At 43.6% G+C, this 14,349-nt stretch overlaps 1 protein-coding gene across 1 annotated transcript in view; it reads right to left on the bottom strand.

Moving 5' to 3' along the window:
- The window catches only part of LOC145396599 (uncharacterized), a 40,324-nt gene extending 26,121 nt beyond the window's left edge, over positions 1-14,203 (bottom strand). The window contains exons 1-3 of the mRNA XM_080269973.1: positions 13,168-14,203; positions 6,414-6,628; positions 3,661-3,862 (exon numbers count right to left, since the gene is read on the bottom strand). Coding sequence (XP_080126099.1) covers positions 3,661-3,862; positions 6,414-6,628; positions 13,168-14,203 — 1,453 coding nt within the window. The remainder of the gene's footprint in view (positions 1-3,660; positions 3,863-6,413; positions 6,629-13,167) is intronic.
- Between the last annotated feature and the right edge of the window lie 146 nt (positions 14,204-14,349).

Genomic DNA, 14,349 nt, shown 5'->3' with positions numbered 1-14,349 from the left:
TCCCACAACTCAAATATAAAGTCTTGGTTGCATGAAATTCAGTGAGCCTTAGTTATGAGTTACAAATGAGTTTTTGATTACTAGTTAAATCAACCTTCCAATCTGACTACACTTGACCATCACCTGTGCTGAATAAGATTACAGATGTCAATCAGATTAAACACCCTAGCCTATACAGGCACAGTGCTATAGTTAATATTAATTCCTATTTTTTGCGGTCTCCATACAATTTTATCCAACTTCGTATAAATCTTCCACTCTGAATGGATCAATGTTGTCTCAGAATCACAGATCATCAGATGGTTCAAGCATGTTCTCTTTGCTACTGATCTGTCACTCCCCACTCGCTTGCAGCAGTCCCGATCTTTCACATTACATACCATACTGTACTGTCATGGTCTCATGTAAGGCTTTCAAAGAAGTATGCCATGAAAGAATTTTTTTTACATTATCATATCCAAGCTTTCATTGTACAAAAACCTCTGTTTTGTTACTCGAGTGCTTAAAAGCTCCAAAGTGACACACAGAGGTCACAGTGCCATTTGAATCCAGTTCTCCTATGGGAAAGGATGATGTATGAATGTTTATCCTGCATTCCAAAATGTGTCATGGCTTGTTTGGCAGAAAGAAGACTTCTATGGGATGGCTATCTTCTTTTCCCTCCTCATCACAGTTTTGGTACCAGCAATAAAGCACACCTCCAACTGCCCCTCAAATGGAAACCACTTCTGACCATATCCAGTTAGAATGCATTTACAGTGTTAGCATTTCAGGTTTGTCTCAAGTGCTTGGGTGATCTTGTACAGCTAAAATGACCTGAACAACAATAAGCTAACCTTACACCCTATGGGGGTTATAGGTGTCCGATTGTTTCCTATACAATTTTTTAATGACGGCTCATGGCCAATACAGGCTATTACCCGTATCCAGTTTTACAGTTCTGGACACAATTATTATCTCTGTAAACTTTGATATTACTTATAAGGCTGTTAAGTTCAATTCAGTAAGTTCCTAATACCTGGTACTATATCTCTTAATATGGAGAAACAGAGCAATCTGCAATGGCACAATTACATTCTAATCTCTTTAGTTAAATTAGTTTAGGTACTGAACTAACCCAGGCATACTTATTCAACTTAACCTATCGAACATGACTCGCTAATACAGTTCCAACTACCTCATCAACTTTAACGACATGGCAGCCAACCAAATTACTCTCTCATGTAATATTTCAATGTAAATTTCACTACTGATAAATGTCATTAATATCTTACAGTGGAGAATATCGCAGACTAATCCAGTATAATGATTTCCTATGTCCAAAATAATGAGATTCTGTGGTTATATGGAAGTAAAATAATACCATAACAATTACAGTATTGAGAATGATCACTTACGAAGAAGCAATACAGTATAGGCATAAACTGATTTTCCAATTCAAGCCTTTTTTTTTTGCACCCAAAGATTCCTAAAAGTAACTGAGTTGAAATTAACTAATCATACGTATTAAGGCTACCATATTCCTGCCCAAATTTTATGCACTGTTAGAATATAAGCTAGAATTTGTCCGCTTTTGTATATATACTAAATTACACTCAGAGCAATCATACCTACGTTTTTTGACAGTTAAATTTCTTGCCTAATTTGATTATTTCAGTAAAAAAATAAAAAATACATATTATTTCAATTTTTGCCATAATACTGGTTTGTACACGTGCAATTCACTACGCCCTTCAGTATGATCACCCAAGGGGGCCCCTCATTGTGAAGCAGTTACTCTTATATACTTTGTACAGGTACGATAACATCTTTAATATAATGTGGTTGTTCGACTGTTCCTCCTGCCAAGGACTGTGCACTGTTCTAGAGACTCAGAGTGGAACAAGATGGTGAAGTTACAGGCAGACTGCACCTCCATAACACCTAACTCTAATTTATATACCCTCCATATCACCACAATACTCTATACCTCCTGGCCATTTCAGATACTATTGTACACGAAAACTATACCAAAAACAGCACCTAATGAACAAATTAGGCTATACACGAGCCGCTGTTCTCACCTCTGAATAGGTCCACCACATCTGATCTATTTGTCCTTCGCAGCATTTCCATGCCCAGTCCACCAACTCCCTAGGACTGCACTGGGCGGGGGTCACTGGTCAGATAACATCCCATGCCCAGGTCTAGACATGGTTCCAGCCCATGAATGAGGCCCTGGTGCCCGTCCCCGTATGGTTCCACTTTTGTACTGAAGGAGTTTGTTTGTGTCCGTGTTGATGTCGATATCAGACCTGCCAACCCTCTGGTCCGTCTCTGTACTTCAAATAACACCTACTCCACTAACGCAGAAGTTCTAGAGTACATCTTGTTTATGATATAAGTAATGATGTTTTCTGACACACATCAACCGCAAAAACACAATTATATACCTATATTTACATGACTCAGGGGTACCAACCCAACCACAAGCTGCAGCTTCGACTAAAAGTCACCAATTCGCCACCTCCTAACTTTCAATATTCTATTAGTTTCAACCGACTGACACATTTACAACTTATTCTTTTACGAAAATTTGCGCTAACTTTCGACATCATAAAATTTTTACTCCGGAAATCACAGGTACCACTGTCAAGATCAGCAAATAAACTGTTCACGGAGTACTGGAATAATGAGGCTTCCATTGATTTCTGAACTTTGCTAAAATACAGTGATTATCTTATTTACCAAGATGAATTATAAAAAGTGATATAACTCTGATTTACAGGACTACTCCTTACAGTCGTCTCTGCCGAATCCACCAACTTAGTGATGACCTCACCGATAATTCCACGAATAGTGTCGAGTAACCCAAAACTTGCCAAATTAGTATAAAATCATGCAACTTTAAAATATGAAAAGCACTCTTACATTTTTCTTTTTACTATCAGCTTTCCGTAGGGCAGAGACATTTTCCGTAGCCGAGGTCCAGCGGCCGAATATCCTTCAAATGAATAAGACAGTTCTATGTAGTATAATAAAATACATAGGCAGGTTCATGGCACCAAAAAGATTATTATCAGTGATAACTTAAAATTTCCGATAATACAACACAAGCTTATCGGTCCTTGCTTCCCACGATGTCGGCCTCTCCTTCCCAATCTGCCTTGCTGCTATGGCCCACAGGGCCCAGTCTTCATTATTCTCTCTCTCTCTCTCTCTCTCTCTCTCTCTCTCTCTCTCTCTCTCTCTCACACACACACAGCACCGCCCCCTACATACTCTCCCACTTATCTCCATCTCGTTCTCGGTCTGCCTCTCCTTCCATTCACATAATCCTCATACACTCGCTTACTACTTCTCACCCCTATGCAAAGACCGGACTGTCTCATTTAGTGGTTGTTTATCCCAGGATAGAGATTGATTGACCCATCACAGGCTCAAAGGCCATTTTTTAAGCAAAGAAGAAGGGACCAAAGGCCAGTGGCCCGCAAGATTGTTCCCTCCAAGAATGAACAAAAACAAGATAACGAACCAAATTCAGTATCTGTTCCAGATGCCTGGACACAATGCGTTTGAAAGACTGGAGGTCATAGGCAGTAGGAAATACGGACAGAGGAAGACACTACTACTACTACTACTATTACTACTGCTGCTGCTGCTGCCACTACTACTACTCACCTCTAAGCGAGACGTCGTGGAGGGCGAAGGTGGAGTCGGAGGCGTCTGGGTGAGGGAGTGGAGGAGTTGGAGAAGCTTTCCTCCCGTTGGGTGGAGAGGTGGAGGAGGGGTCTTGGAGGAGAGATGACCTGTTGTGGAGAGCTTCGCCTCCCTCCACCGTCCACACGCCTCCACCGCCCTCCTCCTCCTGGCTGTTGGCTGCCTAAGGACGAATTCACCAACTAACAATTAATTTCTTTTCGTAACTATAATTTGAACTTTCGTAACTATAATTTGAACTTACAATATTATTAATTTCTTTTCGTAACTATAATTTCAACTTTTGTAACTATAATTTGATCTTACAATTAATTTCTTTTCGTAACTATACTCTGAACTTACAATTAACTTCTTTTCGTAATTAACTTCTTTTCGTAACAATAATTCACAAACTTATTTACAAATGTTCCTCTACTACCTCCCTGTCCACCAAAGTTGAATTGTAGACTGCAGGAGGAGGGCAATTTCAGCCTGCAGTCCACAGGGTTCACGTTTCACAGTATAGCATTGTTTTGCTGTATGTTTAATGTTGATACAAGACTTAAAATTCTTGCACTTGGAAACGTCATAATCCACTCTTAAAATTCATCTCAGTTTTCAAATATATCGGGGGGAGAGTGAGGATGGAATGGAGGGATGAGGTGGAGAGGTATATGAAAGAAGTGTGAGTTGGAGAGAGGGTAGCTTGATGGAGGAGGACAAGTGGACTAGGGAGCGATTCGTCTGTGGCCACCCCTTCTGGGATTAAGGCGTCTGGCTATATATATTGGAGACGGATAGTTCTGACATTCATTAATTTTGCCTTTAATAGTGAACACAAATCAGACAAGTGCACCGATCCGTTTGAGCTAAAGAAATAGGTTAATCATTCGTAGGCACAACATTCAAACAGCTTAAATACAGGCTGGTGCGGGCTTAGTTCACCACCTGCAGTTCAAACTTAAGCCGCGGAGCACTACCGTCGGTGAAGTGAAGGGCTTAGGGCGAGTATGGCGATCTGTAAGTACGTGATATCAAATTCAGGATCTTTCTACGTGTCTGATTACCACAGCCACTGATAAAATCCTCTATCAACAGTTAATCACATCGGTTAGACTGGCAACTGACAATTACACGGGTGATTTGCATGTGTGGCTGCAACCTACCACTTGAGTGACGACGTAATCTCCCACAGCTGACTCATGGACCTGACAACGGCAGCCCACGACCATTCCTTCACAGTACAAGTGGTAGATATGAATTTCACACCATCTTGCCTCCTCTACGTACGAAGGCATTGAGGGTAACCACATAGTGCAGAGGACACAACGGCCACCATCACTGCATCTCGCTATTTTTAGACATCACTGCACTGCCACTCACTCTTGCCATATTTTTGCACACGTTTCATAGCCGATTTTGACATGTTTCCAATTAATCAGGAACATATTGCCCTCCCACGTTCTTCTGTGAGACCAGTACAGTACATAATTATATAAAAATCAGGAATAAGAGTCACGGAACACGCGACTTATCAACATTTGGTTTGCCGTCTTCTGTGCACCCATCCGTACGCGAAGGCCAGGCATCACTGACATCATTGGGATGCAGTATAAAGAAAATGAATCACTAACTGTATTATTTTGAATGAGAGTAATCGTGTGTGTGTCGGAGGCAAAATTATTTGTCTTAAGCATATTTGTGGCAAGTTCCTTCGGATACCTTTGCATCTCAGATTTATGGACTGCAGTCTTCACTACACCATAAGAATGTTCACATCTTTCGTCCCGCATTTCTCACGCACATTTTACATATCAATACAGCTAACACCATTCTTTTTACGTCCTAACCACTCACGCAACCCTCGCCGAACACTGCCTCTGCACCCTAGTGTGAGTTGTAAGGTGGTGGACATCCGGCAACCCCCGTCAGGAGTAAACACGTAGTAGTAGTAATATTTTTTATGAATGAATGTGCCGCCCGCCACAAGAAACGAAGAAGCTGATTGGCTGACGAGGACTGATCTTGTTTCCCTCCATAAGTGGGCACCGCGTGAATAACATTAACGTATTTGAAAACGCGACATTAAAAAATTACAAGTTTTGATTGTCTTTATCACTGAAAATATCTTACATCGCACATCCTGGACTCCATTCGATTATTAAAAAAATAAATAAATAAATAAATAACCCGAGAAACCAACTTAATATAGAGATGATCCACAGATGACGAGGGCAAAATGGTGAGTTACATTAGAGTTCGTTCACCTTGACCCAGATTTTCGTTCTTTGGTATGTTATTTTACACGATTCATTGACAAACAGAACAAGACAATACGATATCTCTACAACGTTTCCATCGCACTTCTTCATGACTAGCATCATAATCACTGATACTGGAGAGATTTTAGGTCAAGTTAAATTGAAAAGAGTATAATGCATAACTGTCAATTAACCCGTTCAATACGCTAATGACTATTACTTTTATTATTATTATTATTATTATTATTACTACTACTACTACTACTACTTCTACTACTACTCACTACTAGAACTACTTACTACTGCTGCAGATGTTTCGAACTGAAGTGGTCTAGCACAATCTTAAGTAATTCCTTTGCTATCACAGATCTTTAAACAACGAAAAAATTCGCCTGGTAATAGGAGGATAATGATAAGGAGAGAGAGAGAGAGAGAGAGAGAGAGAGAGAGAGAGAGTATCTATTACCACCCCACCTGGTTGTAATAAGTTCCGCCCCCAGTGGTGCTCGTGGTGGTGGTGGTGGTGGTGGTGGCGAAGACGCTGGTGGCCACTCCGTCCGCTGTGGTGGTGAAGGTGGTGGTATAGGTGGTGGAGGAGGAGGAGGAGGTGGGGAAGAGGGAAAGGCCCCACACTCCACCTCGACGTCGCTCCTCCAGTCTCTCCTGTCCACTTGGGTACCCACGCCGAGCTGATTAGGGCCGAAATATCCACTTACACAGGGTATCTCTCTCTCTCTCTCTCTCTCTCTCTCTCTCTCTCTCTCTCTCTCTCTCTCTCTCTCTCTCTCTCTCTCTCTCTCTCTCTCTCTCTCTCTCTCTATCTCCATGAGGTTATCTTGCTGAATGAAACATATTATGTAACACTGCGAAGGAGTGGAGGGATATGTGAGGGAGGGGGTGTGAGTCGAAGGGGAAGGGCAGCCAAATGGAGATCAGAACGACCAGGAGGGGATTTGTTTGTGGCCACCATTTACGGGATTCAGGAGTTTGACAACAGATAGATAGATAGACAGATAAATATACGGGCGAAAATGGCCTGCCTCATAATTACCCCATATGTTCATCAATAACTGTACCTTTTTAACTGTTAAGAATTAGGACCAGCTTGATATAACAATTTTTACCCATAACTTCCTCTACGATGACCTCCTAAAGTTGAGAGAGAGAGAGAGAGAGAGAGAGAGAGAGAGAGAGAGAACTTGCTTGACACCCCGTAATCTACATAACAAAACAGGCGCCCACACCAGCAGGGGTAGATTTCGCGGCCAAGTTTTCGATGAAACAGATTTTCAAAGCATACGGTAAATTTAAATCTACACTAACGGACACGACCATCGCATCAGGGGGGGTTCTTTACACTGAGCACCTGAATCTTTCCGCGCATGGTACTGGGGCGAACTTATGTCGAGAGTTGAATGACGTAAACAGTGAACGGGAGGATGGCAAAGTGTAAGGTTCAAAATAAATCGCTTAGGGAGAAGTGATAAGCAGGCTCCCATGTCAACGTGAATAAAGGCCAATAACATCAACGAAAGAGGATAACCAAAGTGTAAGGTCCAAAATAAATCGCTTAACGAGAAGTAATAAGGTTTCCATGTCAACGTGAATAAAAGTCAAAAAGCTTCAACGAAAGAGGATATTGAAGTGTGAGGTCCAAAATAAATCGCTTAGGGAGAAGTGATAAGGCTCCCATGTCGACGTGAAGAAGAGTAAAAAAACGAAAGAGGATAACCTAAGTGTAAGGTCCAAAATAAATCGCTTAGGGAGAAGTGATAAGCAGGCTCCCATGTAAACGTGAATAAGAGTAAAAAAATCAACAAAAAAGGATAATCAAAGTGTAAGTTCCAAAATAAATCGATTAGGGAAGAGTGATACGGAGCCTCCCCTGACGTGAATAAAGGCCAAAAGCATCAATGAGCAATATTATATACACCTGAAGCTCAAGAAAGTCCGTGAATACGACCCCAGAACGCTAAGAGGAAATTATATAACTGCCTACAGGGAAGCGCCGATAGAGAGGGTTATACATCACGAAATATAACCAAATATAACCGTCTGGATATACAACTAAGCAGACTCTTTATAAAGCTGAAGTATATGTTTGTATCTGTGGGTCAGGGTTAACGCTAAATACTTCTTCGTGTGGAGAAACAAGACAAAATAGGAAAACTCGTTGCCTTGACATTTCGGGTCCTCCATCTTGCATGTTTTTCGATCCGGCGGGAAGGGGACGGATTTGCAGCTGTCTGGCTCGCGGTAAAGTTAGCCCTTTCTCTACAGTGGCTATTTTTAACTCAGACTATGATTCTGTTTTCATGTGATGGAACTGGGCGATTTCCATAACTTGAATGCTGAACTAAGTCGTGCTGCATGATAGTCGAGGTAGGAGATGACACTTACACCTGTAAAGAGAGAGAGAGAGAGAGAGAGAGAGAGAAGTATGGAACACATGGGGGATCGATGGTTGTGAAAGTGAGCGAGTTTTGCAGACGCACATGAATCTATTAACTATCTATCTATCTATATACCTAGGCTGCTTCCCCCAGTACGTGACATCTATTAACACTCCCTCAGAAAAATGAATCCTCCAATATGCGACCTTTAATAACATACATCTTTTCTATCCTTAATGACCTAGAGCAGCTTGTACAGCACCCTACCCGTATCCCTGACCGCCTTGGAGAGAGCTCCAACATACTTGACCTCTTCCTCACAACCAATCCTTCTGCTTACTCTGTTAATCTTTTCTCTCCGTTGGGCTCCTCCGATCACAACCTTATTACCTTAACCTGTCCTATCGCTCCAGTACGGCCTGCGGACCCTCCAGGGAAACGTCGTCTCTGGCATTTTGGAGCTGCGAACTGGGAGGCCCTCAGGCAGTACTTCTTTGATTTTCCCTGGAATGATTATTGCTTCCATGGCCGTGAGACATCTGAGTGTGCCTTGCGCATTACGGAGGTTATTCTCTCGGGCATGGAAGCATACATTCCTTTCTCATATCCTTTGACTAACGCAAGAAAGCCTTGGTTTAATCACGCTTGTTCTAATGCTGTCCGCAACAAGGAGAGGGCCTACAAAAGGTACCGGAGCCAACCCACCCCTGAATCACATAATCTTTACGTTTCTGCCCGGAATCGTGCTAAGTCTGTTCTTCGCTCTACTAAAAATAATTTCATCCATACTAAATGCTCTCAACTCTCCAACTCGAATTCTTCTCGCTCCTTCTGGCACCTTGCCAAAAATCTTTCTAACAACTTTACCTCATCATCCTTCCCTCCTCTTTTCTACTCTGATGGTTCTGTAGCTATTTCTTCTACTGATAAAGCAGATCTCTTCGCACAGACTTTCTCCTCCAATTCCACCTTAGACGATTCCGGTGCTGTTCCTCCATCACTTCCCCACTCTGACTTCCTCATGGCTGACATTAAAATTTCTTCAGTTGATGTATTTTCTGCCATTACTGGCCTCAGTACTAACAAGGCATATGGGCCTGATGGAGTCCCTCCTGTTGTTCTCAAAAACTGTGCTTCTGTGCTTACACCCTGCCTAGGCAAGCTATTTCGCCTTTGTCTGTCAACTTGTACCTTTCCTTCTTGCTGGAAGTTTGCTCTCATTCAGCCAGTCCCAAAGAAGGGTGACCACTCCCAACCCTCCAACTATCGTCCAATTGCTTTAACGTCCTGTATTTCAAAAGTTTTCGAGTCAATTCTTAATAAAAATTTTAAGGCATCTTTCCTATCACAACCTTCTTTCCGATCGTCAGTATGGGTTCCGTCAGGGACGCTCCACTGGCGATCTTCTCACCTACCTTTCAGACTCCTGGTCATCCTCCTTTCGGGACTTTGGCGAAAGCTTTGCCATTGCACTTGACATCTCAAAGGCTTTCGATCGAGTCTGGCATAAATCTTTAATTTCCAAACTGCCCTCCTACGGTTTCTATCCTTCTATCTGTGCCTTCATCGCTAGCTTCCTTTCTGGTCGTTCTATAGCCGCTGTCGTAGACGGCCATCGTTCTTCTCCTAGATCTATCAACAGTGGTGTTCTCAGGGCTCTGTCCTATCACCAACTCTCTTCCTTTTATTCATCAATGATCTTCTAAGCTGTACATCTAACCCTATCCACTCATACGCTGATGACTCCACCCTTCATCTTTCCATTCGGTTCCCGCAACGCCCATCTCAACAGTTACTTCAAGAAACAAGGGATGAGGCTATGGCACACCTAATGTCTGACTTGGCTCATATCTCTGACTGGGGTAAAAATAATATGGTTGTCTTTAATGCATCTAAGACTCAGTTCTTACACCTATCAACCCGACAAAATCTTCCACAGGTATACCCACTAATGTTTAATAATATTCAGATTAATCCTGCATCATCCTTGAACATGCTTGGGGTTTCATTTACTCGACTTATCTTGGAAAGATCATATTACATCTCTTGTAAAATCTGCTTCCAAGAGATTGGGTGTGCTAAGCCGACTCCGCTCTTTCTTTACCCCTGCACAATTGTTGACTCTATACAGAGGTTTTATCCGCCCCTGTGTGGAGTACAACTCTCATGTGTGGGGAGGCTCCCCACATACAGCTCTTCTCAATAGGGTGGAGTCAAAGGCTTTTCGTCTCATTAACTCTCCTCCTCTTACTGACTCCCTTCAACCTCTGTCTCTTCGCCGCACTGTTGCATCTTTATCTCTTTTCTATCGCTACTTTAATGGTCACTGCTCCTCTGAACTGTCTGCTTGCATTCCTCCACCTCTACGACGGGCGCGTAGCACCCGTCTGGCAGCAAACTCTCATCCCTTTTCTGTCCAACTCTCTAATGCAAGAGTTAACCGTTACTCCCAGTCTTTCATTTATGCAACAGGTCAGCTCTGGAACTGTCTCCCTCTGTCTGTATTTCCTCCTGCCTATGATCTCCAGTCTTTCAAACGTAGTGTGTCCAGGCATCTCAAAATGATCGGATCTTGAATTTGGCTCTCTATTGTATTTTGTTTTTCTCTTGGAGGGAACTGTTACTGCGGGCTCATGGCCTTTGGTTCCTTCTTCCTCGCATAAAAAAAAAAAAAAAAAAAAAAAAAAAAAAAAAAAAAAATACTGACTCAAGCAATATTCCCTGCAATATGTGACATCTAATAACATACTGCCACAAGAAATATACCCTGCAATATGTGACATCTGCCACAAAAAAAATATACGAGCCAATATGTGACATTTAATAACATACTGACTCAAAGAAAATAATATACCCTCCAATTTGTGACGATTTATGCGATTTCGTGTCTTAATCATAACCAAGGACACTATTTGCACTTATAATTACAGGGTGCCCCATATATCACAATGCTTTGCCTGTGAGAATGATAGGTGCGGTAAGATGGACGATGCTTTTTGGGGCTGACTGTACATGTGGAGGTGCAGAATCATGTGCCAAAGAAGAACAGTGATTACAATGAGTGCACAAACCAGTACATTTAAACAGATAATGCAGAGGTCAATTTGTGCGGATCTGCAAGCTGTACAGTTGCGGAACAGAGGACTTGTTGCGGAATACAGGAGCTGTGGAATACTGGGGTTGTTGTGGAAGAGAAGTTGTTGCGGAATAGAGGTTGTTGTGGAGTAGAGTAGTTGTTGCGGAAGAGACGTTGATGAAAAGAGAAGTTGTTGCGGAATAGAGTTGTTGCAGAATAGTGGAGTTGTTGCGGAATAGTGGAATTGTTGCGGAACAGTGGAGTTGTTGCGGAACAGTGGAGTTGTTGCGGAATAGTGGAGTTGTTGCGGAATGGTGGAGTTGTTGAGGAATAGTGGAGTTGTTGTGGAGCGGGAAAGTTGTTGTGGAATACAGAAGTAGGAATGCGTGTGTACTGTTCACCCCTTCTTTCCGATGGCATATTTTTCACTCTACCAACCTTCAGACGATTTTACTACAGATGAGGGATTTTCCGACCTGGAGGGGTTAAATAATCTAGCCTTTATAACACACCCTTCAGTCCAATGGTAACCTCCTAAGCTGGAATCACCTGGAGACAGCAAGAGGGGTTTATATAAAAAAAAACTACGGGGTGGGACTGAATAGGCTAAAGAGACTGGGAGTGTAGGACCATCAGTCTACTGTATGTAAGGAGGAGTGATGGGGAGTGGGGAGTTAGTTATGAATATTTGTGAAGTTAAGTGAGGGACAGGGTGACGTGGAGGTGATTCGTTTGTAGCTACCTCTTTCGGGATTAAGGTTTTTGGATCTAGAGTGTGGTTAGAATAGGAAATAAGTGGATTAGGAATGGATAAGAATGACAGATTATAATTATGAGGGAGGGTGGTGTATGAAAGAGGGGGGTGTAAGTTGGGGAGAAGGCAGCGAAATGGCAGGGGGCATGGCGACATGGAGGTGATTTGTTCGTGGCCGCCCCTCACGGGATTAAGGCGTCTGGCTATGGGAAGATAGACAGATAGACAGACAGACTGAGAGATGCAAAAATACTTGAATCCATTTATTGAGGACAGCCCTAAAGGATGCCCAAGAATAAAGAAATAGTGTAGTTAATATTTTGAAGACGACAGGCCACCTTAACCTGAAGAAAAAAGATGAATAAAACAGTATATAAAGAATCGTGTCACTGTGAGAGACTGAGCAGTTACTGGAACTTTATTTACTAACTTATTTATATATATATTTTACTCATTTATTGAGGAGGATTTCATTTGTAGCTACTAAAAGCAAGGGTTGTAGTGAAGTGTGACAACATTCTCCTGGGCATAGTAACTTTCTATCACGTCTTTCCCAGTCTTATGTTTTGTATACCACGCCATTATATTCTGCCGTATGACTTTTAAGGTTTTTTGAGACTATATTCTTTGCTCAAAACTAACGAGCCTACTGAAAGAATGCTAGTAGTGAAGAAACGTTAAGGAGCCACCTATTCCAGTGACAATAAGGCGTGTTGTATGTCGTGTGTTGTATGATGGTCCATTCTTTGAGTGTAGGCTTCGTAACACTTCTTCCTCTGTTATTTATTTTGCATATCACGCTTGAACATTCTCTTGTGTGTAGCTAACTGATTTTATCCCGACACAGTTTGCATCAACGACATAAAATGGGATAAACATGTGTAGTACGCTGAATAAATAAAAAAGGAAAAGGTGTTACGAAATCTCTAATGCCGTTTACAGTACGACTCAAAAGTTGTGGTGAAGGACTTACCTAGTTGCTGACCTGTACGAGCCAAGACTAACCTCGCTCCCCGGTCTCCAGCAGCTCCAGGTCAGGCTGCGGTAGGCCCAGAAACTGCTCCTTGGTCATGTGCGTCCGGACCTGACTCCTGGAGGGCCCCTCGTCCTCGCTCAGGTCGAGGTTGAGGTTGTCGTAGCCCTCAGACGCCCCGAGTGTGACCCTCAACGGCCAAGTCGGTGCGGGACGGTGCGCTGTTGCGGTGCTGGCGAGGGTCACCTTAGGAGGGGGAGGGTAAGGTGACCTGGTATCCGGCGGAGGGGAGGCTGGGGCATCGCTAGGGCCTTCTGCACGGGTTGGAGAGAGTGTGTATACCTGCTGAGGGTGTGGTGATGTTGCTGTGGTGGTAGGTGGACGAGTGGAAGCAAAAGGACGGTATCTTAAAAAACCGGAGGAGGATGTGGTGTTGGGCGTGTGCGTGGTGAACTTATTAACAGCAGGGTTGTAGGTGGTGTAGGTGGTGACCGTGGGGCCATGCGTGGTGAGGGTGGTGACCAGGGTGGACCGAGTGAGGCTGGTGACTGCCCCGGGTCGTGTGGTGCAAGCAAATCGACTGGTAAACGTGCTTCCAGTGCCGTAGCGGGGAAAGGTCGGGGGGCTGGTGGTGGTTGGAAGGGAAGTGGATGAGATACATGAAGGTGCTAAAGATGTGGAGGAGGAAGGGACACAGGAGGTTTCTACAGGAGAGAAGGAATCACGTGGAGGCCCTGGAGAGGTTGAGTGTAAATCGTGTGTGAAAGTGGCTGGCGGAGGCGTGGTGGGTGGCGGTGTGGTAGGAGCAGCGACGGGCGGGGGCGTGGCCGGACATACAGTGGCAGGGGCAAGTGTAGCGGCCCCTGGGGTGTACGACAGAGGAGGGAGAGTGTAACCTGACGACATGCTGGCCAGAGTGTAGTCCAAGTGGCGTAGCGGAGTGGTGGTGAAGGTGGCGGAGTAGGTGGTGGTGGTGGTGCCCTTGGTGGTGGTGGAGAGGTGGTGCGGCGCCGGAGTGGAGACCAGACCCACGGTGTAGAAGGAGCCGTGGGTGGCCTTCCCGCTCATAGCCGGCACCCACACTGCCAAGGCGATGGCACACCCTTGAACTCAGGGTGCGTTCGTTTCCCGACAAAATGCCTTCGAGGTTATGGTCACCCTTGTGTTGGGGGTGCGTTTGCTTCCCACCAAAAATATTCTTGAAGGCTCTGGAA

Source organism: Coenobita brevimanus, chromosome 38 (genome assembly GCF_032717465.1).
Source record: "Coenobita brevimanus isolate Jiangsu-jjx chromosome 38, ASM3271746v2, whole genome shotgun sequence".
Taxonomy (NCBI): domain Eukaryota; kingdom Metazoa; phylum Arthropoda; class Malacostraca; order Decapoda; family Coenobitidae; genus Coenobita; species Coenobita brevimanus.
This window is presented reverse-complemented; position numbering and strand designations above follow the sequence as displayed.